Source organism: Grammomys surdaster, unplaced genomic scaffold (assembly GCF_004785775.1).
Source record: "Grammomys surdaster isolate TR1022 unplaced genomic scaffold, NIH_TR_1.0 125833, whole genome shotgun sequence".
Classification (NCBI taxonomy): Eukaryota; Metazoa; Chordata; class Mammalia; order Rodentia; family Muridae; genus Grammomys; species Grammomys surdaster.
Window position 1 is genome coordinate 529,825 of NW_021620661.1, and position 23,781 is coordinate 553,605.

General features: G+C 41.0%; 1 protein-coding gene across 1 annotated transcript in view; it reads left to right on the top strand.

The window, feature by feature from the left end:
- Positions 1-23,781, top strand: part of Col4a4 (collagen type IV alpha 4 chain) — a 125,117-nt gene that overhangs the window by 42,279 nt on the left and 59,057 nt on the right. Inside the window, exons 5-18 of the mRNA XM_028789422.1 lie at positions 6,955-7,089; positions 8,283-8,327; positions 9,114-9,230; positions 12,463-12,531; positions 13,623-13,658; positions 15,188-15,250; positions 16,562-16,597; positions 16,777-16,818; positions 18,554-18,634; positions 19,367-19,420; positions 19,676-19,735; positions 20,614-20,658; positions 22,280-22,333; positions 23,149-23,218. Of these exons, the coding sequence (XP_028645255.1) occupies positions 6,955-7,089; positions 8,283-8,327; positions 9,114-9,230; positions 12,463-12,531; positions 13,623-13,658; positions 15,188-15,250; positions 16,562-16,597; positions 16,777-16,818; positions 18,554-18,634; positions 19,367-19,420; positions 19,676-19,735; positions 20,614-20,658; positions 22,280-22,333; positions 23,149-23,218 (907 nt within the window). The remainder of the gene's footprint in view (positions 1-6,954; positions 7,090-8,282; positions 8,328-9,113; positions 9,231-12,462; positions 12,532-13,622; positions 13,659-15,187; positions 15,251-16,561; positions 16,598-16,776; positions 16,819-18,553; positions 18,635-19,366; positions 19,421-19,675; positions 19,736-20,613; positions 20,659-22,279; positions 22,334-23,148; positions 23,219-23,781) is intronic.

Consider the following 23,781-nt stretch of genomic DNA (forward strand, 5'->3'; position numbering starts at 1 on the left):
CACTGCACTCAGAGCAGCTGGTAAGAACTCCATCTCACTCCCTAAGCCCCAGAAATACATCTGGGAGCCAGGGACATCTAGGGCACAGCAGCTACCCAAACCCTGCCCCTCCGGAATTCCACTTCCCTTCGGCCCCTGCCTGGTCCCTGGGACTGGAGCAGACACAGAGTAGGTCTGCTCCTGTCCTGTGGAGAAACTGAATCCTGAGTCATCGAGAAGCCACTACACTCAGAGCAGCTGAAACTGAATTCTGAGTCATCAGGGACCCACTGCACTCAGAGCAGCTGGAGCCACTGCACTCAGAGCAGCTGACACAGAGTTGGTCTGCTCCTGTCCTGTGGAGAAACTGAATCCTGAGTCATCTAGGAGCCACTGCACTCAGAGCAGCTGAAACTGAATCCTGAGTCATCGAGAACCCACTGCACTCAGAGCAGCCGAGGAGCCACTGCACTCAGAACAGAAGGATTACCAGATCCAAGAGGTGGCCTGAGTCCCAGGAGTTCTTCCACCCGGGAGATTAGGGGCATAAGACCACAGAGACCTCTGGACTCCGAGGAGCTCTGCAATAAGCAAGATAACTGGAAATACATATTCCAATCTTACACAGAGAGGGCAGGTACCACTAGAGTTACCCAGATGGCGAAAGGCAAGCGCAAGAACATAAGCAACAGAAACCAAAGTTTCTTGGCATCATCAGTGCCCAGTTCTCCCAATATAGCAAGCCCTGAACACCCCTTCACACCTGAAAAGCAGGATTCAGAATTAAAATCACTTCTCATGATGATGATAGAGGATTATAAGAAGGAATTAAGTAACTCCCTTAAAGAAATACAGGAAAGTACAAGTAAACAGATAGAAGCCCTTAAAGAGGAATCACAGAAATCCCTTAAAGAAATGCAAGAAAACACAAAGAAGGAATTAAACAAAAACATTCAGGATCTGAAACTGGAAATAGAAACAATAAAGAAAGTTCAAAGGGAGACAACCATGGAGATAGAAAACCTAAGAAAGAGATCAGGAGTCACAGACGCAAGCATCACCAACCGAATACAAGAGATAGAAGAGAGAATCTCAAATGCAGAAGATACGGTGGAAAATATTGACACAGTTGTCAAAGAAAATGAAAAAAGCAAAAAACTCCTAACTCAAAACATCCAGGAAATCCAGGACACAATGAGAAGACCAAACCTAAGGATAATAGGTATAGATGAGAATGAAGATTCCCAACTTAAAGGGCCAGTAAATATCTTCAACAAAATCATTGAGGAAAATTTCCCTAACCTAAAGAACAAGATGCCCATAAACATACAAGAAGCCTACAGAACACCAAATAGACTAGACCAGAAAAGAAATACCTCCCGTCACTTAATAATCAAAACATCAGATGCACAAAACAAAGAAAAAATACTAAAAGCAGTAAGGGAAAAAGGTCAAGTAACATATAAAGGCAGACCTATAAGAATTACACCAGACTTCTCACCAGAGACTATAAAAGCCAGAAGAGCCTGGACGGACATCATACAGACCCTAAGAGAACACAATTGCCAGCCCAGATTACTATACCCAGCAAAACTCTCAATCAATATAGATGGTGAAACCAAGATATTCCATGACAAAACCAAATTTGCACAATATCTTCCCACAAACCCAGCACTTCAAAGGATAATTGATGGAAAATGCCAACACAAGGAGGGAAACTACAACCTAGGAAAAGCAAGTAAGTAATCTTCCAACAACCCCCAAAAAAGATACAAACATAACTTTACCTCTAATAAAAAAAATAACAGGAAGCAACAATCATTTTTCCTTAATATCTCTTAACATCAATGGTCTCAATTCCCCAATAAAAAGACGCAGACTATCAGACTGGATACACAAACAAGACCCAGAATTTTGCTGCATACAAGAAACACACCTCAGTGACAAAGACAGACACTACCTCAGAATAAAAGGGTGGAAAACAATTTTCCAAGCCAATGGTCCCAAGAAACAAGCTGGAGTAGCCATTCTAATATCAAATAAAATCGACTTTCATCCAAAATTAATCAAAAAAGATAAGGAAGGACACTTCATACTCATCAAAGGAAAAATCTACCAAGGTGAACTCTCAATTCTGAACATCTATGCTCCAAATGCAAGGGCACCTACATACATAAAAGAAACTTTACTAAAGCTCAAAACACACATTACACCTCACACAATAATAGTGGGGGATTTCAACACCCCACTCTCAGCAATGGACAGATCATGGAAACAGAAACTAAACTGAGACACTTTGACATTAACAGAAGTTATGAACCGAATGGACTTAACAGACATCTATAGAACATTTCATCCTAAAACAAAAGAATATACCTTTTTCTCAGCACCTCATGGTACCTTCTCCAAAATAGACCATATAATTGGTCACAAAACAAGCCTCTACAGATACAAAAAGATTGAAATAATCCCTTGCCTCTTATCAGATCACCATGGAATAAGACTGGTCTTTAATAATGACAAAACCAATGGAAAACCCATGTGCACATGGAAACTGAACAACTCTCTACTCAATGATGACTTGGTCAAGGAAGAAATAAAGAAAGAAATAAAAGACCTTTTAGAATTCAATGAAAATGAGGACACATCATACCAAAACTTGTGGGACTCCATGAAGGCAGTGCTAAGAGGAAAACTCATAGCTCTAAGTGCCTACAAAAAGAAACTGGAAAGAGCACACACTAACAAGTTGACTGCACAACTAAAAGCCCTAGAACAAAAAGAAGCAAATACACCCAGGAGGAGTAGAAGGCAGGAAATAATCAAACTCAGGGCTGAAATCAACCAAATAGAAACTGAAAGAACAATACAAAATATCAATAAAACCAGGAGTTGGTTCTTTGAGAAAATCAACAAGATAGATAAACCGTTAGCCAGATTAACCAGAGGGCACAGAGAGAGTATCCAAATTAATAAAATCAGAACTGAAAAGGGAGACATAACAACAGAAACGGAAGAAATTAAAAAAATCATCAGATCCTACTACAAAGGCCTATACTCAACAAAACTGGAAAACCTGGATGAAATGGACAATTTCCTAGACAGATACCAGGTACCAAAATTAAACCAGGAGCAGATAAACCATCTAAATAGTCCCATAACCCCTCAGGAAATAGCAGCAGTCATCAAAAGCCTCCCCACTAAAAAAAGCCCAGGACCAGATGGTTTTAGTGCTGAATTCTATCAGACCTTCAAGGAAGACCTAATACCAATTCTCTTCAAACTATTCCACAAAATAGAGACAGAAGGAACACTACCCAATTCGTTCTATGAAGCTACAATTACACTCATACCCAAACCCCACAAGGACCCGACAAAGAAAGAGAACTTCAGACCAATCTCCCTTATGAACATCGATGCAAAAATACTCAATAAAATTCTAGCAAACCGAATCCAAGACCACATCAAAACAATCATCCATCATGATCAAGTAGGTTTTATCCCAGGAATGCAGGGATGGTTCAATATTCGGAAATCCATCAATGTAATCCACTATGTAAACAAACTTAAAGAAAAAAACCATATGATTATCTCACTAGATGCTGAGAAAGCATTTGACAAAATTCAACATCCCTTCATGATAAAAGTCTTGGAAAGATCAGGAATTCAAGGCCCCTACCTAAACATAGTAAAAGCAATTTACAGCAAACCAGTAGCCAACATCAAGCTAAATGGAGAGAAACTTGAAGCAATCCCACTAAGATCAGGGACTAGACAAGGCTGCCCACTCTCCCCCTACCTATTCAATATAGTACTGGAAGTCTTAGCCAGAGCAATTAGACAGCAAAAAGAAGTCAAAGGGATACAAATAGGAAAGGAAGAAGTCAAAATATCGCTATTTGCAGATGATATGATAGTATACTTAAGTGACCCCCAAACTTCCACCAGAGAACTCCTAAACCTGATAAACAACTTCAGCAAAGTGGCTGGTTATAAAATCAACTCAAACAAATCAGTAGCCTTCCTCTACATGAAAGATAAACAGACTGAAAAAGAAATTAGGGAAATGACACCCTTCACAATAGTTGCAAATAATATAAAATACCTTGGTGTGAATCTAACCAAGCAAGTGAAAGACCTGTATGACAAGAACTTCAAGTCTCTGAAGAAAGAAATTGAAGAAGATCTCAGAAGATGGAAAGATCTCCCATGCTCATGGATTGGCAGGATTAATATAATAAAAATGGCCATCTTGCCAAAAGCAATCTACAGATTCAATGCAATCCCCATTAAAATCCCAACTCAATTCTTCACAGAGTTAGAAAAGGAAATTCTCAAATTCATATGGAATAACAAAAAACCTAGGATAGCGAAAACTATTCTCAACAATAAAAGAACTTCGGGAGGAATCACCATCCCTGACCTCAAGCTGTACTACAGAGCAATAGTGATAAAAACTACCTGGTATTGGTACAGAGACAGGCAGGAAGATCAATGGAATAGAATTGAAGACCCAGAAATGAACCCACACTCCTATGGTCACTTGATCTTTGACAAAGGAGCTAAAACTGTCCAGTGGAAAAAGGACAGCATTTTCAACAAATGGTGCTGGTTCAACTGGAGGACAACATGTAGAAGAATGAAAATTGATCCATTCTTATCCCCTTGTACAAAGCTCAAATCTAAGTGGATAAAGGACCTCCACATAAAACCAGATACACTGAAACTAATAGAAGAGAAGGTGGGGAAAAGCCTCGAACACTTGGGCACAGGGGAAAAGTTCCTGAACAGAACTCCAATGGCATATGCTCTAAGATCGAGAATTGACAAATGGGACTTCATAAAATTGCAAAGTTTCTGTAAGGCAAAGGACACTGTCAATAGGACAAAACGACAACCAACAAATTGGGAAAAGATCTTTACCAATCCTTCATCTGATAGAGGGCTAATATCCAATATATACAAAGAACTCAAGAAATTAGACTCCAGGCAACCAAATTACCCTATTAAAAAATGGGGTATAGAGCTTAACAAAGAATTTTCAACAGAAGAAACTCGAATGGCCGAGAAGCACCTAAAGAAATGCTCAGCATCCTTAGTCGTCAGGGAAATGCAAATCAAAACAACCCTGAGATTCCATCTCACACCAGTCAGAATGGCTAAGATTAAAAACTCAGGTGATAGTAGATGCTGGCGAGGGTGTGGAGAAAGAGGAACACTCCTCCATTGTTGGTGGGACTGCAAGATGGTGCAACCACTTTGGAAATCAGTGTGGCGGTTCCTCAGAAAATTGAACATAGCATTACCCGAGGATCCAGCTATACCACTCCTAGGCATATACCCAGAAGGTGCTCGAACATATAATAAGGACATATGCTCAACTATGTTCATAGCAGCCTTATTTATAATAGCCAGGAGCTGGAAAGAACCCAGATGTCCTTCAACTGAGGAATGGATTAAAAAAATGTGGTATATTTACACAATGGAGTATTACTCAGCTATTAAAAACAATGAATTCGAGAGGTTCCTAGGTAAATGGATGGAACTAGAAATTATCATACTGAGTGAGGTAAGCCAATCACAAAAGAACACACATGGTATTCACTCACTGATTATTGGATATTAGCCCAGAACCTTAAAATGCCCAAGATGCAACTCACAGGCCACATGAAGTCCATAAAGAATGAAGACCAAGTGGGGGTGATTCGGTCCTTCTTAGAAGGAGCAACAAAATACTCAAGGGAGCAAATATGGAGACAAAGCGAGGGACAAAAACTGAAGGAGGGGCCGTCTGAAGACCTTTCCACCTGAGTATCCATCCCATGTGCAGTCACCAAAGGTAGATGCTGATGTGGAAGTCAGGAAGTGCATGCTGATAAGAGCCTGATATGGATGTCTCCTCAGAGGTCTTCAAGAGCCTGACATATTCAGAGGCAGATGCTCACAACTAGCCATTGAAGTGATCATGGGGTTCTCAATGGAGGAGTTAGAGTGAAGACTGAAGGAGCTGAAAGGATTTGTGGCCCCATGAGGAGAGCAACAATATCAACCAACCACAGCTCCCAGGGTCTAAACCACCAGCCTGGGAGCACTTATGGAGGGATCCAGGGCCTTAGCTGAATATATAAGAGTGGAGGGCCCTGCTGGGCACAGATGGAAGATGAGATCCTTGGCCTCATGAAGGCTGGACGCCCCAGGGGGTGGGAGTTTTGAGGGTGGGGAGGTGGGAGTGGGGGGGTAGATAGAGGTTACATCCACAAAGAAGAAGGAGGAGGTGTGAGGGGATTGGGGGTTCCTGGGTGGGTGGGGGATGGGGTAAGGGGACAACATATGAAATGTAAATAAAACATCCAATAAAAAAAAAAAAGAAATCAATGATTGAGTTTCTGCCAATCAAAATTATATTTTGATAGAATTATCTTTCCTCAGTTCAACATCACTAATTATACAGGGGTATTGGAGGAGGGCAGCTACAGGACATAAAAGCCATTGTCCCTTTCAAATATACCAGGCACTTTCTCCTTCATCCATGGCTATGTTCCTCACATGGTAGCGGTGGGAGTTTAATATTTTTAGTTCTATGATTCATGAGCCATTTCAAGACCTACAAATGCAATCGGCAGTGGGAAAACAACAGAGCTTTAATCCACCCATATCGGCAGACATATAAGGTCCCCTTATAGAAATGCACACACATATGCATAAATACAGGCAAATATTCACACATGAATGCATGCACACGTGCATAAATGCACACATATATTCGTGTGCACTCACACAGTAATGGACATTTATCACAGACCTTGAAATCTGCTTGAAAAGTCAATGCTATGTACACTGCTTGTAATAGCAGATTGTTTGTGTTTCTATTAGGATTTGTTCAACTTTAATGTTCTGATTTTTCTATCCTCACAGGGACATGCCCATGTTAGCAAACATTATTTACAGCTTCTTTGTCTCTCCTTTCCATTTCAGGGTCACCCAGGACCACTGGGACCACAGGGACCAATTGGGCCCTTGGGACCCCCGGGACCCATTGGGATTCCAGGAGAAAAAGGTCTAAGAGGTGACAGTGGCCTGCCTGGACCACCAGGAGAGAAAGGAGACAAGGTGAGTGAGTTGTGTAGCTCACCATCCTACCAGTCTCCAGTGCTCAGGACTTGGTTGTTTGCTCGTTTAAAAGTCTGAAGATAATATTGGTATTTGAAAGAAAACTTTGGCCCTGGATAGGCAAGCTGTAAATCTGCAGCTGCCTAAAGGAGTCAAAGAGAAAGAGAGAAAAAAATCCATTTAGGTAAGCTGACCTGGAGGCACAGAGGCATGGACATAGAGGTGAGATTCATGACAGATAAGCAGCTACACGACAGGCAGGGGGAGTTTGGGAAAAGATGAAGGAAACCTGAACCGTTGGGGAAGCCCAAAGCGTTAGACGCATGCTTAGAGAAGAAGATAGAAAGCTGCTCTTCTGAATAATTTAAGGCAGGGGGCAGATCTGGGAAGCTGCATGCCCCTAGCCTGGTAAGCTGCTTCACCGTTGGTGGGGATTCTGGGAAGGAAAAGCCTGTTATCTCATTAAAGGACAAATTATTCCACCCACCCCTTTATAACACTCAGGAATAGTGCACAACTGCACGTAGTCAAGAACTAAGACACAAGACTATGGGAATCAGTCTTTTTCTTGGCCCCTCTCCCAAGAAGTAGGCCCATCAAGAACATTCCTCTAATCTCTAAATGTGCCCAGGGAAGACTGCTGTTGTTCATCTGCTTTTCAAACAACCCAAACGAAGCGTTATGTGTGTCAGGCCAAACCTTTCATTTCTCAGTCAACCATATGTCTTAGAGTCAACCATATATCCTGTGTTAATATCTTAATCCACATTTATGTCTTGAGAAAATACCATGGAACGTGCCATTCCATGGTGTCAAACCGTGGCTTATTTCCTGTTGGTGAAAATATGAAATTATTTCATAACTCTGTATAAGCCAGGATGTAGTTCTGTCAGTTGCTGCTGTTCATATTAAGAATCTGTTGACCTGGGAAGGATTTCTGAGTGCTGGAGTTCGGCAATGTGCCACGTATTTAATTTGGGTTGGTTCTGCCAAGGTGCCTTCCTAGGTCCATAATACAGAGGGTGAAAGGACGCTTCTTAAACGTTGGGGTCTTGAACAATCAATGAACCACACATGACAGTTGACTGCTAAGGGGTTTTGATTTGGAATCACTGTTAAGAGTTTCAAGTAAATAGATTTGCCTTTCTAATAATTAGTTGTGTTTACATCTTTGTTTTATATTTTGGAATTAGGGTCCAACTGGTGTCCCTGGATTTCCAGGAGTGGATGGTGTACCTGTAAGTGTCCCCTCACTTTGCTCCATTGTTTTAAGAAAGGAAGAAATAGTCACTAGAAGCTTTAAAGTGAAACAGAGTGTGGTGGTGCACACATGGCATCTGAGTACTTGGGAGGCTGAGAAAGGAGTTATGCATTTGAGACCATCTGATGGTTTGCATAAGGAGAATCTGTCTTAAAAGAAAAAAACAAAACAAAACAAAACCAAATACCAACATAAACAAAGTCCACGAAAAGCAGATGTTCAAAAAAATAGGTATGGTTAGTTCTTACTCTTACATTGTGTAAAATCATTAAAGAGTGCTTATTCTTCAATCTCGTGCAATAACTCTCATACCAAAATATTTTACATGAAGAGCAAAGTCTTCAAATAAATTAATGAAGAAGAAATCAAATCCAAAATAGACGCTAGATATACCTGTCTCGTCATGCACAGTGCTCTGGAATGAAATGTGTGCTCATAAGAGAAGCCTCATTTTTTGGTGCGTCCCAGCTTCGCAAGTTAACTTTTTGAGAGTCATACAGCGCAGAAGCCCAGGGAAAGAAGAAAGTGGGGTTTGGGGGAACTTTAGAAGGCAGCAAAAGCCTCCACAGCAGGAAAATAACTCAAGCTAAATTAACTTGCCGTGGGCAGAGTGCACTTTAAAGTTGTAATTTTACCAGGTAGCACTCTTACGGTGCCTCACAAAATGAAACAAGTAAACAAAAGGGTCATGGTTTCTGTAGTTTGGGGTGCATGTTAGGGTTTTCTTGCATAAATATGTCACTCACAGTTTTGTCTTCCCCAGGGTCACCCAGGGCCTCCTGGACCCAGAGGCAAACCTGGCGTGGACGGCTACAATGGCTCACGAGGTGATCCGGGTTATCCAGGAGAAAGAGGAGCTCCTGGCCCAGGAGGCCCCCCTGTAAGACATTATTAGCACAGCCTAGAGTGATCCTAAGAGAAAAGACTTGCAGGAACCAGTTTGGTATAGTCACGAACTGGCTGGGGTCGCTGCACCTTCGCCTGCAACTAAACTGGGTGCTTGGGGATGGGGGTGGCGAAGTGGGCAGACCCAGAGCATGTACGGGTGTTGTAGGCTGTGGAACGGGAAGACGCTGAGTAGTATTAAGAAGAGGTGTGAACTAACTGACTTAATTAAGTCATTTCTAGTTCCTGCACGAAGCCTGCATAGTTAAAGGAGGAGGCAGTTTACCAAAACTTATAATTCCACCACTCAGGGTGAATTTGTATTTAAAGATAGCTTCAGCAAGGGACATCCCTTATTCCCATGACCCACCTTTCCAGCTCTCTCACTTGAGTAAAACTCAAGCATGGTTTGGCCTGAGTCAAATGTACTGTATGAAATTTTCAAAGATAAAATTATTATTGATATTATCCATATATTATTTATATGCTTTATATATTTTTTATATGTTATTTAAAAAATTTATAAAACATAAGAATTTATAAAATAAAAGTTATACAATTACATATTAAATATATAAAATATCATATATATTAATAAATAATAAATATACTATATATTTATATATTAAATGAATACAATAATTATGAATATATTATATATTAAATAATATATATTAAATAAATAAATAGAAATAAATAAATAAATACATTCTTTCCTTTAAGAAACAAGTTGACTTTCTATGTATGGCTGTCTTTCAGCTTTTCCCCTTTGCTATTTAAATATTTCTTCTTAAAATCTCCCAAGAGGTTTCTTATTAGCACTATCAGAGATGTGCATTTTCTCTTCATTCATCTTCCCTGTGCTCTGGACCAAAGGAGAACTGATCTGAACTTAGAATGCAGAAGGAATTCCAGGTTGGCACTGTTCTTCACATCACATATAAATCATCTTTGGTGTTTAGGTTCTCAGTCAAGGACACCCTTCTCCAAGTTCCAGTGCAGTGAGATGAATGCACACAGAGGAAGCTCCTCCCCCTTCTACTGAATGAGGCATTTCGGAGTGGGGGGGAGGGGAGGCTCTCAGTGGCAGCTTTACAGTAGCTGGCCTTGCTGACCACAGGGTTGGGTTGTCCCATTGTTAAGCAGCGTTCCGTCCTTTGTCACTTCTGATCACTGTGCCTATAAAGTGAGACGGCCCTGAATGCTAAGGCTACCCAAAGCAACTCAGTTACAACTCTCTTGTGACCTTTTAAATGTTTTGTTAATCAGTTAAAAACTTGTTGTCACTTATAAACGTATGACGTGAAAGAAATAGAACAAATATTTATGTAGTACTTTGTGATTTTTAACATTGAGAATCAAAGCGTTGAATTGTATAGTTTAAATTTTTACTTTCTCCAGACTGTTTTGAATGGCGTTTTCTGTTTCCCTATCATGTAATATATAATAGCAAATTAACCTTTTTCCATGCTATGAAAAATGTCATGCTCTTTCAATTTTGGGTAAGTTTTCATTATTGAAAAATATCTTCATCACAGTCTGTGTCCCCTTGCTCGAGTCTATCTGCTGTAGGTGCTGCGGCGGCCATGATTTCTCTAACTCCACTTACACTCTGGCAGTACTGTAAATGCCTCTCTTGTGTTTCTTTCCCTCTCATCTTCGGAGACTAATTCCCTCTTTCAAGAAGCCATTTTTGTAAAACTGTCACTTGGGTTTATATCTGAGAGAAAAGGAAGCAACATATCTATGTGTTTTGCTGTACTGTACTCTCTCTTTCTCTCTATGTGTATACACATGTCTGAATAAAAAATGATCCATCACACTCCTGCAGACAAACTCCCACCCATGTTCCTCTGGACAACCTTACTAAAACTCACTGGGTTACCAAAAAAAAAAAAAAAAAGCAGGGCAAAGGGACACTGTGTGGGAAGACGGAGATCAGCAGAAGTGGGAGGAAGACAAGAGACACTGGGTGACTATGAATGAGATACATTATGTCCATTATGAAAATGTCAGGACAAAAGCTCTTATTACACATAATTAATATATGCTAATAATTAAATGGACCAAGAAGTGCCGCTGTGATCAATCACAGCAGGCTTATGCGGCGCTCTGTCACAGTAAGCTTCAAAACACATGATACCATTCATCACGGATCATGACCAGTCTGTTATCACGGAGTGATTTGTGAATCGAGGAGCTAGCAGTGAAGGATTTATTTATTTATTTATTCATAAATCTGGGGATCAAACCCAGGCTCTCTGCCTCCAAGTTTCCGCTCTAACCTACGTGCGCTATTCAGTCCATTTCCACTTAACTTCTTAACTGATCTAACTCAGTGTGGGACTGAAACCCACACAGACTGGACATGGAGGAAGCCACAGCTGCCTGAGGGAGCAAAGCTGATTAGTCAAGGAAACAGTTGCTATGACTTACCAGGAAGCCACTGGGCGTCTCCCCCCTGGAAACCAAGTCAAGCCTTTTTATGAGTGGGATCAACTTGAGAAATTTACACTCCTTCACTGAGCTTGCTAATATGAATAAAGCAGAAATTCTGGGTTAATGCAAGGAATTTAATGTAAGATGGTAACTGGGATTTTAAGTTGTTCTATAGGAAAATTATAATGGAATTCCTTGAGCTATTTCATTTACCGTCTAAAAGTGCTCTAAACAATGGGGACATAGTGGCACATGCCTCTAATCCCAGCACGTGGGAGGGACGCTGAGGAAGACTGGTCTCTGTGAACTCCAGAGCAGCCTAAGCTACATAGCCAATTCCTTGTCAGTCACTGCTACATAATGACACCCTGTCTCCAAAACCAGCCAGTTAGCCAAGCAACCAACCAAACAAAAGGGCAGCTGCTATAAAGTTTGAAATTTGGTCTTAGAAAAGTCTTACAAGCTCTTCTTTGATACAAATACCGAAATGGGTCAAGTAATTAAATCGCAAAATTACTTACTTTTAAGAATAATGCCTTGCGTTATAGTATGAGGAAAATGGAGTCTTTCTGTCCCATAATAGTAACTGACCACTAGTGAGAGGTCTGCCTAACTGAATGGCTGAGTAGTGGTGTAGGAGGACCTTGGACCTCAACAATCAAGGAGACCATAAGTCCATCCCAGCGAAATGGCTACAGTGCTTTTTACTGGTGACTAATATTTCATACAGAAGAGAACACATTGAAATGGTGGTCCATATTTTTCCTAAGTGAATGTCTCCTTTTCAGGGTCGGCCTGGGGAAAATGGAGAAAAAGGAAGATCGGTGTTCATTTCAGGTGGCTTTAAAGGTATTCAGGTGAGTGTTACGGTCATTGTGGGTTTAACAAAGCCATTTTCCCAATGGGTGACACACAGGCAGGGATTTCTTACAAAGTATTATGGAATGCACTGATTTTTTATTTTATTTTGCCATTAACCTCACACAACAAGATGGCTCTGTTCCTCTTGTAGGGAGGCGTGGGCCTTATTCTCTATGGCTGTAGATTGCCTTGCCTCTTATACACTCGGAATTATAAGAACACATCATTATTGTTATTTGAACTAGGTAGCCAGTTGCTATAGACAGACCTGAGAATAGTAAGGCTCTGAGTACAATGAGGAGGCTTTGATTGAACAGCAAGGTGAGGCTAATACTATAGAAATGTCAATACCTAAAAGTGATAAAATTTTAAATTGTATCTTAAGTGTAACTTGTGTTTAGAAAGAGCCTGCATCTAAGAGCATACACACACTCTGATCGTCATGCAAAGCAATTAACATCAACACAAAGCCAAGAGTTAGATCTGGACACCCTAGCAGGGAGGGCCACTCTTTGCGCTCTCTTTCTGTCATTCTAGAGAGGCGGTTCTCAACCTTCTTATGCTGCATCCCTTTGATACAGTTCCTCATGTTGGGGTGACCCCCAACCATAAAATCTGTTGCTACTTCCTAACTGGAATTTTGCTACTCTTATGAATCATAACGTAAATATCTGATATGTGGGAGAGCTGATATGTGACCCGCCCAAAGGGGTTGAGACCTATAGGTTCAGGACTATTGTTCTAGAGCAAGGTCTGGTGAGGCCACTAGTTACATTAGATAGGTGTATTGTGAGGAAACAGGAATTTTGGTCAAGATGCTATGGTAAGATGAGCAGAAGTACAACCCACGTCTTTCTTCTATGTTGTCCTGACTCCACCAGTCTTGTTCCCCATTAGATAGATGGGAAATAAGGAAAGAGATCCACCACAGAGCCCTTGCATGGTTGTTTCTCAATAGTGACAAAGTGCATAAGCTGCTTGCCTGGGCTAGTATAGATCTGTCATGTTGCACTTCTCTCTCTTGGAGTCATCTGTGTCCTAGAAAAATGTCCTCCTCTTATAAAACAGTATAATGATGTCATTGCAGGGAGACCGTGGGGATCCAGGACCACCCGGCTTACCAGTAAGTCTCCTGGGAAGACCATGGGCGTCCATCTTCTCCTCTTCAAATAGCATTTTAGATTTTAAGTCCAGCAGGACCAGCTACAAAATGTGTGGGATCCATTATAGTATAGAATAAAAATCTGATTGCTTGTCAAAGATTAAGGATTTTGTATTACTGGGAGCAGGGTGTTGAGTCTGTGTGCGGTGGTGCTCCAGTTCACCCACCAGGAAGCAGCTGCAGAACTCAGCAAGCTGCCTCTTACACCACACCCACACACACATTGTCTGCTAATAATCATTTGGCATTGCTAAGCATTTGCAGACCTGTGGGAAATTAACTTTTAGAAATATATATGTATGTATATGTACATATATATACATATATACACATATACATACATATATACACATATACATACACACACACACACATACACATATATATATATACTCCTACATAAATATAGCAAATGAAATTTTGTACCACTTCTGTAGAATTTTTACCTGCCAAATTAGTAACTGTTTATTGCTATTTTACCCCACTTTCATCTCCCTGGAGTTTGGATTTCAATGATCATATTTAGCCTTTCTAGTTTATCAGTGTTTACAAGATTGAACGTAGAAGCAGTTTTGCTTCCCAGTGATTACCTTGCAATTCTGCTTTGTGGCTCCCAGCAATTCACAGAGTTACTCTCCCGGGCCAGTTCCCTAACTGTGCCAAAGCTCGATTCCATGTAAGAAATGAGATGCTTTTGATGGCACTGTTGAAATAAATGCCTGCTCACCCCCCTGAAGAGGGCAGAGCTTCATACTCAGAAGTCATCTGCTGTGAGCTGGAGAGCAGGGGCTTGCTCTCTCCAGCTCTCCAGGATTTCCCAGCCACCCCTGCAATCTGCCAGCGATGGTATGCCATGATGGTGGCTTACATGAAACAGAAAATTGCTTAAGTCTGAATCATCTTGATCCTGAGCTGAGGATAGCATTTTACTCACTTTGGTCTTCTAATCCACATTTCAAGAGTATTTTTTAAAAGTACAGACACATTAGTATTTAAATATGCTCTTTGTTCCCAGTACCCACATGGAGGGTCATAACTGTCTGTGACACTAGGTCTAGGGGATTCAATGCTCTTTTCTGGCCTCTGTATGTACATGGTACACAGATATATGTACGGCAATTGGTCACAGGCATAAACTAAAACTATCTTTAATATGAACAGATATCTTGATATGCATAAAGTTGCACTGAAGTTGGGAAGAGCTAATGAAGTTCTCTTGTTTGTGGTTTTTATTATTATAAGGTTTGTTTGTGAGATGTTGATTGTCCTCTTGACCTGAAGGGAGCCCTGCAATAGAGAGGGTCACCCTTCCTGGCCTGGAGCTCCTAACTTCAGAGGATGTGACCATATGTTGGGGGGGGGGAGGGACTGCTGTTTCTCAGGTTTTCTATCTACTTGGGCTTACATGCCATCCTTTCTGTTAGCAATAATTGTGGTTTTCACAGTAAACATACTGATCTTTCTTTATCTCTCTCTCTTTCCCTCTCTAGGGATCTAGGGGTGCACAAGGATCAACAGGGCCCATGGGGCATGCGGGTGCACCAGGGCTAGCAGTAAGTATAGCTGCGGACCCTGCCCCTCTGTAGCCAACAGTGCAGCAAAGACTTCATTCTTGGGTCAGGCTGATGAATCACCTGTTATAGTTTGTATATGCTAAGATCAGGGAATGGCACTATTAGAAGGTGTGGCCCTGTTGGAGTAGGTGTGACCTTTTTGGAGTAGGTGTGTCACTGTGGGAGTGGGCTTTAAGATTCTCATCCAAGCTGCCTGGAAGTCAATCTTCCACTATCAGCCTTCAGATGAAGAACTCTCAGCTCTGCCTGAACCATGTCTGCCTAGATGCTGTCATTCTCCCACCTTGATGATAATGGACTGAACCTCTGAACCTGTAAGCCAGTCCCAATTAAATGTCCTTTATAAGACTTGCCTTGGTCGTGGTGTCTGTTCACAGCAGTAAAATACTAAGACACCATCTTTATTGGCAGGAGCCCGTCTTGATAGACAGGGTCCCCAGAATAAGCCACTGTCCACACAGAAAGATAGTCCATCAATGTTAAAAAGTGTACTGTGTGTTCTTACCATTTTTCAATGACACATAATTGTGCACATAGAACCAAAACAATAGCTTTCGACATGAGACTGAGGACTTGAGTTCTATCCCAGAACTCATATAAAAGATCCAAGCATGGAAGTACATGCCTCTAATCTCAGTCCTGGGAAGATGGACATGGGTGGAACTCTGGGGCTTCCTGACCAGCTAGCCTAGCCTAACTAGTAAACCCCAGGTCTCAGTGGGAGATACTGTCTCTAAAACAAGAAATGACGTCTGAGATGGCTCCTGGCCTCTACATGCATCATACACACGTACACCTACACCATGTGTGCCACGTATACTTGTACGTATACACAATTGTATGTATTCATGAGGTACACCATGCTATTTGGACACGTGTTTAATGTGCAATGACCAACATTAGTACATCCATTGCCTGCAACACCCATCGTTTCTTTGTATTGGAAGCATTGATCATCCTTGCTAGCCACTTTGTAATGTGAATTGTTGACTGTCACCTCCCTGTGCCATAGACCACTAGCACTCAATTCTTTTGACTAACTGTAGCTGCAGTCTCATTAGCTAGCTCTTCTTTCACCCCCATCTTCCTATTCAGCCTTTTCAGGCTCTGGTAACCATGATTTTTCTCATTACTCACGTGAGATCAAATGTTTATTTTCCTCATAAGAAAGAGCAGAAGCATGAACAACCTTACAATCAAAAGTGTTTCCTAATTGAAACTTGGGTGGCCAAGGGAGATGTTCTGATGACTATGATTATAGTTTTTTTTTCTTTTTTTGCATTGATTTAGGGCCCTATAGGTCATCCTGGAAGCCCTGGGTTGAAGGTAAGTTCTGAATACATACATCACGAGCTCTGGTGAGATAACTGGTCATTGACACCTAGTCTTGGACACAGAGTTTCCCATTTAAATAAACCTTCATGAGTTGCATGGCTAGAAGTCTTAATTGCTTAATTGCCTTTTAAAACAAAGAAGCAATTGGATATATTTTCTTTTCCTTTCAGGGAAATCCTGCCATGGGACTGAAAGGGCAAAGGGGAGAGCCGGTAAGGGTTCCTTGTGCAGAAGAGGGGATGTTAGGATGTGTGCTTTCTCTAGTTATAGAGGCTGTTGTGAACATTTGCGTTCATTGTGTAGACACCGTCCAACTTCATAGCTCATACCTTCTGTTTGCTGAATTATCTTATCCTTAGCTTTAAAAATCACAGTTCTGACAAAACATAATACCAGGGCTAGGAAAGTAGCTTTGTGGGTGGGGCGCTCTAGAAAAGTGATTTAAGGTGGCGGCTTATCTAGACTTCCCCTGAATGCCCAACAGGAGGTAGGCTGCCCTTTCAGGACACTGCTGAAACAGCTTTTGAGCATCTACTCCATGGCAGGGTTAGGGTTAACGTTAGCAAGATTGACCTGTTCCCTGCTGACGTGGAGTTCCATGGCAATTAAGTTACAGTACAGTTGTTAAACAGGTTGGAAATATGGAGGAAGACTTCATGATGGAGGAAATGCTCACAATATGATATCAAACATAATGGTCACTCGCAGAGCTAGAGACCAAGTTTGTAAAAGTGACAGCAAAGAGTACTAATGTCAGACATGGGGATGCATGCCTGCAACCCCAGTCGGAATGCCTGCAATCCCAGACCTTGAGAGGGTCAACCGCCTACCTCTCCCTTTCTTAGAAAAGTTGGTCAAGGTGGTCCACACCTTTCATCCCAGCATACATGAGGTAGAGATAAGAAGATTAGGAGTTCAAGGCCGTTTTTTTTTTTTGTTTGTTTTTTGTTTTTTTTGTTGTATAACAAGTTTGAGGCCACAGGAAACATTACCTAAAAATAGGAATAAAATAATAAAAATGGAAACAGCACCCTTCATGTTTGTTACTAAGTATTGTGGGTGATGTGATTGTGGATCTTTTATGCTTTATTCTTTGGGCTTTGCTTTGTACATTTGGCTATGCTAACTACACGATACTTTTTATAATATGAGAAGATAGTTGGCCCAGTTTTGAAGATGCTCCCATTTTGTTGGTCTGTATAGGTTGTGTTTGGACTTCAGCTATGAGGATAAGGATGGTTATTAACAGTGCACATTGCTCACCCTGTTCTGTTTGTATAGTTGTTCGGCCATTTATTTACAGAATGATGCAGTCAATATATCAACTCTGTTAGCTAACAGCATATAAGGAAAAAAAATCTTAAATATTCCTAGTGTCTGAGCTCTTCAGTAGCCTCCCTGGTCTGAGCAGAATCTGGATCCTTAAATACACTACTTTCAGTAAATTTAAAGTGATATACTTAATGAAGAAACACCACCTATCAGAAACATAGACCTACACTAGACAGTCCATGCTAGCTTCAAACTTGTGATTCTCCTGCCTCAAGATCTCATTTGCTTAGTTTACGATGTATAATGTTTATCTTGATCATAGTTTTACAAGTGAATTTAGCAAGCTACAGTTCACTTGTATATAAGCAGGCATGTATGTATATATGTGTGCATATATTGTGTGCATGCCGTACATAAATAAACACTACAAAGCACTACCCCAAATGTCTTCAGTAGGTTGTCCCTAAATAGTAACATTATGGATCATTTTTCAAGCCATATTTCATAAGAGAACCAATACATATAACTTTATATTGTATAATACATTTCCCATGATTTTTATTTTCAATCTAGGACACATGGGATTGGAAACACTATATTATTTGTGGGTGAAAGTTTTCTGTGCTTCAAAGCGTAAGTTAAAATGAAATTCCTATCTTCTTGATATTTTTAAAGGGTGAAGTTGGCCAGCATGGTCCTCCTGGGCCCCCTCTGTTGGTACAGCCACCTGATTTGGATATCTATAAAGGAGAAAAGGTAAGTCCCACTCACCTCCCAAGTTGATATGTGACTAATAGGAAGCTTTTCCTGCACACGTCCAAAGCTGAGCTCCTGTGCCCCAGCACATGAGTCTCAAAGCTACCTCAATCAGCTGATGCTCATGTTAGTCCTGTTATGAGACCCGGAGCCTTACAGTGTTTTCAGGTCCGCTCAGCTGCTGCGTGGTAGACTGGGTATGGGCTGAGCTAAGTCCTCAGAACACAGGACCTCAGAGTGTTGCGCCGATGTGTGGACAGCAAAGATCATGAGGAATCCAGTCGTCCTTTCAGTATTAGAGGTGGGCTTTGTGTGTTGACAGCTGAGAAGCTGACACGTGAATAGTGATGGATACATGATAGACTTTGGGAAAATATCACTTTACCTATCCACCTCCGGCACAGGTATTCTCAATGCCAGATGAGTAGTCTATAGTTGTTTTTAAATGATGGCTTAAATTCTCCTACCTTACTGAAACAAGCCAGTTCTCTCAATAGCTATATTGTCAACCTTGGATCTGCAGTTGGGTTCTATAGATCTCCTCCACGCTCCATATGCATCTCACACTGACCCAGATAATAGCAGGGATATAGATGTACTCAGGATGCTGATTTTACCCCTTACGTTTTGAAAAAAGCCTAATGAGGAACAGGTTGTCCAAAGAAATGATTTACGAAATATATGACATTCAATGAATACTATGTAATCATATTATGTCAATCAAATTTTTAGGGTGTAAAAGGAATTCCTGGAATGATTGGACCCCCAGGACCTCCAGGGCGCAAGGTAATATTTTCATTTAATTTTGTGTGTGTGTGTGTGTGTGTGTGTGTGTGTGTGTGTGTGTCTTTACCATTACTTTAATGGCCAGCGTTTACTACTGGAATTTTTCATTATCTTAATATAATCTTATAAACCTCATTCTAAGGAAGTTGCTCTCTCTAAGCCATTGCCGATGTTTTTGCTTCTTATTTTGTTGTTACTTTCCAGACTAAGCAAGTGTTGTTTCTTAAACCCTTCTAACATTGTCATCTTTTATAGGGAGAGCCTGGTATCGGGATCAAAGGAGAGAAAGGTATCCCTGGGTTCCCAGGACCCCGGGTAAGGATCCTATGCCCTAAGCTTCCATGAGTTTGGAAGCATGGCTTGCTCACACAGTTGTGAGACTATGCCTGCATTCCCTTGAGCTAAAATGTAAAAACTACTCCATGTACAGCAATGTGTTTTGCACAAGAGCTGGGGTGTACCCTTCCATTTATGTCATTTAGATACAACAGGCATGCACAAGACAGGAGAGCTGGGGGAGGCGGGTGACAGGATCGTGGCTGTTCCTGTTAGCTCAGTGTTAGTGTGGTATGTACGTGTGCTGGTTAGTTTAAATCTATTTCATAAATTAGGTGTCTATGTAAGGATGCCTAGCAGGGAAGCACTATGTCAGCCTCTAGATGTTTTCTCACACCTGTCAGTAATGGCGTGCCCCGTGGGATCCCTGGGGATGACAATTTCAAGTAGGATTAGATAACTCTCATTTTAGTACTGAATGGTCCATTATTGGCTTTGGTGTCATTTTTTATTGTTAAAGTTGCACAGAGTAACTATTCATTTCCATGCAAATGAATGCACTGTAGATTTTAAAGAGATTCAACCCAGCATAAGCTTCATGCTAAATAATTTAAATTGGAAGAGGAGAAACAGCAAAAGCAAGCATGGTCTTAATTAAACACTGGCAATGATGTGAATTTTTTTTAATAAGGCTAAAGATCAAGTAGAATGGCAAATGGCAGAAGGACATGGAACTCGTTTTTATGTTTATCTCATTTTGTTCTGTTGAATATCAGTGCACATTGAGATGGCATATTATTATTCCTCCGCATATTAATGCATATCCAAACTACATAACAGTAGAGCAAGGTTAACAAAGATTAAAAGCATCATGCCCGATGTTTGAATTCTGCTTGTTGATTTTCTGTAATTATTAGGGTGAGCCTGGCTCCCATGGATCTCCAGGTTTTCCAGGATTCAAGGTAAGAGTACATCCCAGCAGAAGTGACAAATGTGTTTTCAATAGTGAAGGGGGCTTAGCACCGTGGAGAAGCTGTACTGTTGTTTGTGAATGCTGACAGGAACTGGAAAGGCAGATGAATTCTTTGTGGTTTTTTAGCTCTTAAATTAATTCTACTACATTTATTTATTTTATTTGTGACGTGTCTGTGAGTATGTGCATGTGTGTACACGTGCACATGCATGTGTGCATAGACATATGGCTCTGTGTACACATGAAACTCAGGGGACAATTTGAGGGAGTCTGTTCTCTTCCCTACTGCTTGAGTTCTGGAACTAGACCCTCAGGCTTTGTGGCAAGTCATTTCACCCTGTTTGAGGGTTAGGGTTTTACTGCTGTGTAGAGACACCATGACCATGGCAACTCTTATAAAGGAAAGCATTTAATTGGGGCTGGCTTACAGCACAGAGGCTTAGTCCATTATAGTCATGGCAGGAAGCATGGTGGCATGCAGGCAGACATGGTGCTGGAGAGGGAGCTGAGAGTTTTATATTCAGATCCCTAGCAGAAAGAAGAGAACTTTGAAACCTCCAAGTCCACCCACAATGACAAGACCACTCTTACTTCCACAAGGTCATATCCCCAATAATGCCTTCCCTATGAGCCTATGGGGACCATTTTCATTTAAACAACTCCACACAATAGCCATGTTCTTTTGTTTGTTTTAGGTTTTGGAAAATATTTATTTTATTATATGTTTAATTTATATATATTTAAATAATGTGTTTATACTATGTTGATAAAAGTTATATACTATAGAACATATTACGTTTTACATTGTATTTATGTAATTTATCTAAACGTACTTATAAACTTTAAATTACATCATTTATTTAAACATGTATTTATATAATTTAAAAATATATGCAGTTATATGCACTTATGAGTACGGGTACCCATAGAGCCCAAAAGACATCAGCAGTTGTGAGCCACTCAACATGGGTTCTAGGAATCTGTCTCCAATCCTCTGCATAGCCATACATGCTCCACACCACAGGACCGTCCCCTCAGCTCCCCTATTCGGTTTCTGAGCTAGGGTTTCACATAGTCCAGGCTGGCTTTGAACGCACTGCATAAGGATGTAATTGAGGCTGGTCTTGAACCCCTGAGCCCCTGATTCTATTTCCATTCCATCTTGAGTGCTAGGATTACAAGTGTACGTTACACACCTGGCTCAGATATTTTCATTTGATGGATTACACAGTGGTTCTCCATCTGTGGGTCATGACCTGTTTGGCAAACCTCTGTCTCCAAAAATATTTACATTATGGTTCATAACAGTAGCAAGATTATAGTTATGAAGTGGCAACGGCAATGATTTTTTTTTTGGCTGTGGGGTGGGGGGTTGTCACCACAATGATAAGGAACTGTGTTAAAGGGTCATAGCATTAGGAAGGCTGAGACCCACTGAGTTACAGGATTGTTTTCTTGAGTTTTATAACTGAATTACAAAACTTATACAATCCATGAGTTGTTAAGACTGCCCAGAGTCTCAGGGAGTGTGCTGTTCATGGTAGATGGGAGTGAGGGGATGCCAGCCTGATACAGTGAGCTGTCTCAAGTCTGTCTGTGGTTGTTTGTAGGGAATACAAGGAGCGGCTGGAGAACCTGGGCCATTCGGATATCTTGGTCCAAAGGTAAAAACACAAGGCCATGTCAGAAAAAAAAAAGGTTTTAGATTATTCTGTTATCAAATTAAATTTTTAGAATATTTCAAATAATCAAACAATGTAACTCTCAAAGGAGGACAGATGTAATGCTATACATACTATTTTAATGCATGCTGTGTATGATGTAAAGTAGTATATTTTCATGCCATTTTTATAAGCAGACAATGAAGCACAGTTATGCTTATATTCGAGAAGCGGTTCTTTTGCAAGTGGGTAACAATGCGAGTTTCAAAGCACTCACGAGAGCATGTGACTTGAGATCATCTGCTTTTGTAGCATTGTAGCGGGTTTTCCTTTGTTTTGTAACTTCTGGGGCGGGACATTCAGTGCTTGTTCAGAACAAGCCTAGCTGCTCTCAGGGGGTGTGGTTAAAGGAGAGACAATATTTTGCTGCCATAATGAAATGCAGATTCAGGTCTTGCAAGTTGAATAAACATTTGTACTGGACTGCCTGGTTAGATACTATGTTCAAGTTAGATACTTTGTATAGCTAAGAAATCAGACAACTTACATGATCCTTAAGTTATGGGCACACTGTATTCACTTTTCCGCAGTTAATAGTTTTTCTTTCGCTGTTGCTTTGTCAATCCATTGTTTACTTGTGAGTGGAGGTGAGAGGCCAGGTGCTTGTCGTTCCTTCCGGAACTCTCTGACCCACTCACTTCTCTGGTCAGCCAGTTGTCTTTACTTCCCCTATGAAAGTGCTGACAGCATTCCAATCTTAGCTTGATGCCAGGAAGTGTCCTTACTTTCGAGGAAAGTAAATAAATGCATTATTTCAGGGGGATCCTGGAGATCGCGGGTACCCGGGACCACCAGGCATTTTGGTGACTCCAGCTCCACCAGTCAAAGGTTTGTGATCAATCTAGTTCCTCCACAATTTATACCAACGTGGACTAGACAGGTCCAGAAAAACAAAAGTTTGATCCAGTATTCCTGTAGCTTGCACACTGGGGAGGATAAAAACATTAATATTGATATTTAGTTACTTTTCTCGTGGCTGTAATAAAATCCCCGGCAGGTTTATTTTGGTTCATGGTTCTGTGATGCTTTGACAGAGCATAGTACAGCCATTCTAGGAAGAAGATAGTAACTTGAACCAGGCACAGACTGGTTCAAAGGAACTTTCAAAGTTCCTTCCCTGTTGTCTTTTTTTTTTAAAGATTTATTTATTTATTATATATGAATACACTGTAGCTGTCTTCAGACACACCAGGAGAGGGCATCAGATCTCATTACAGATGGTTGTGAGCCACCATGTGGTTGCTGGGATTTGAACTCAGGACCTCTGGAAGTGCAGTCAGTGCTCTTAACCACTGAGCCATCTCTCCAGCCCTTCCCTGTTGTCTTACTTCCACCATCTTGACCATCTTGATATTCTCTCTCTCTCTCTCTCTCTCTCTCTCTCTCTCTCT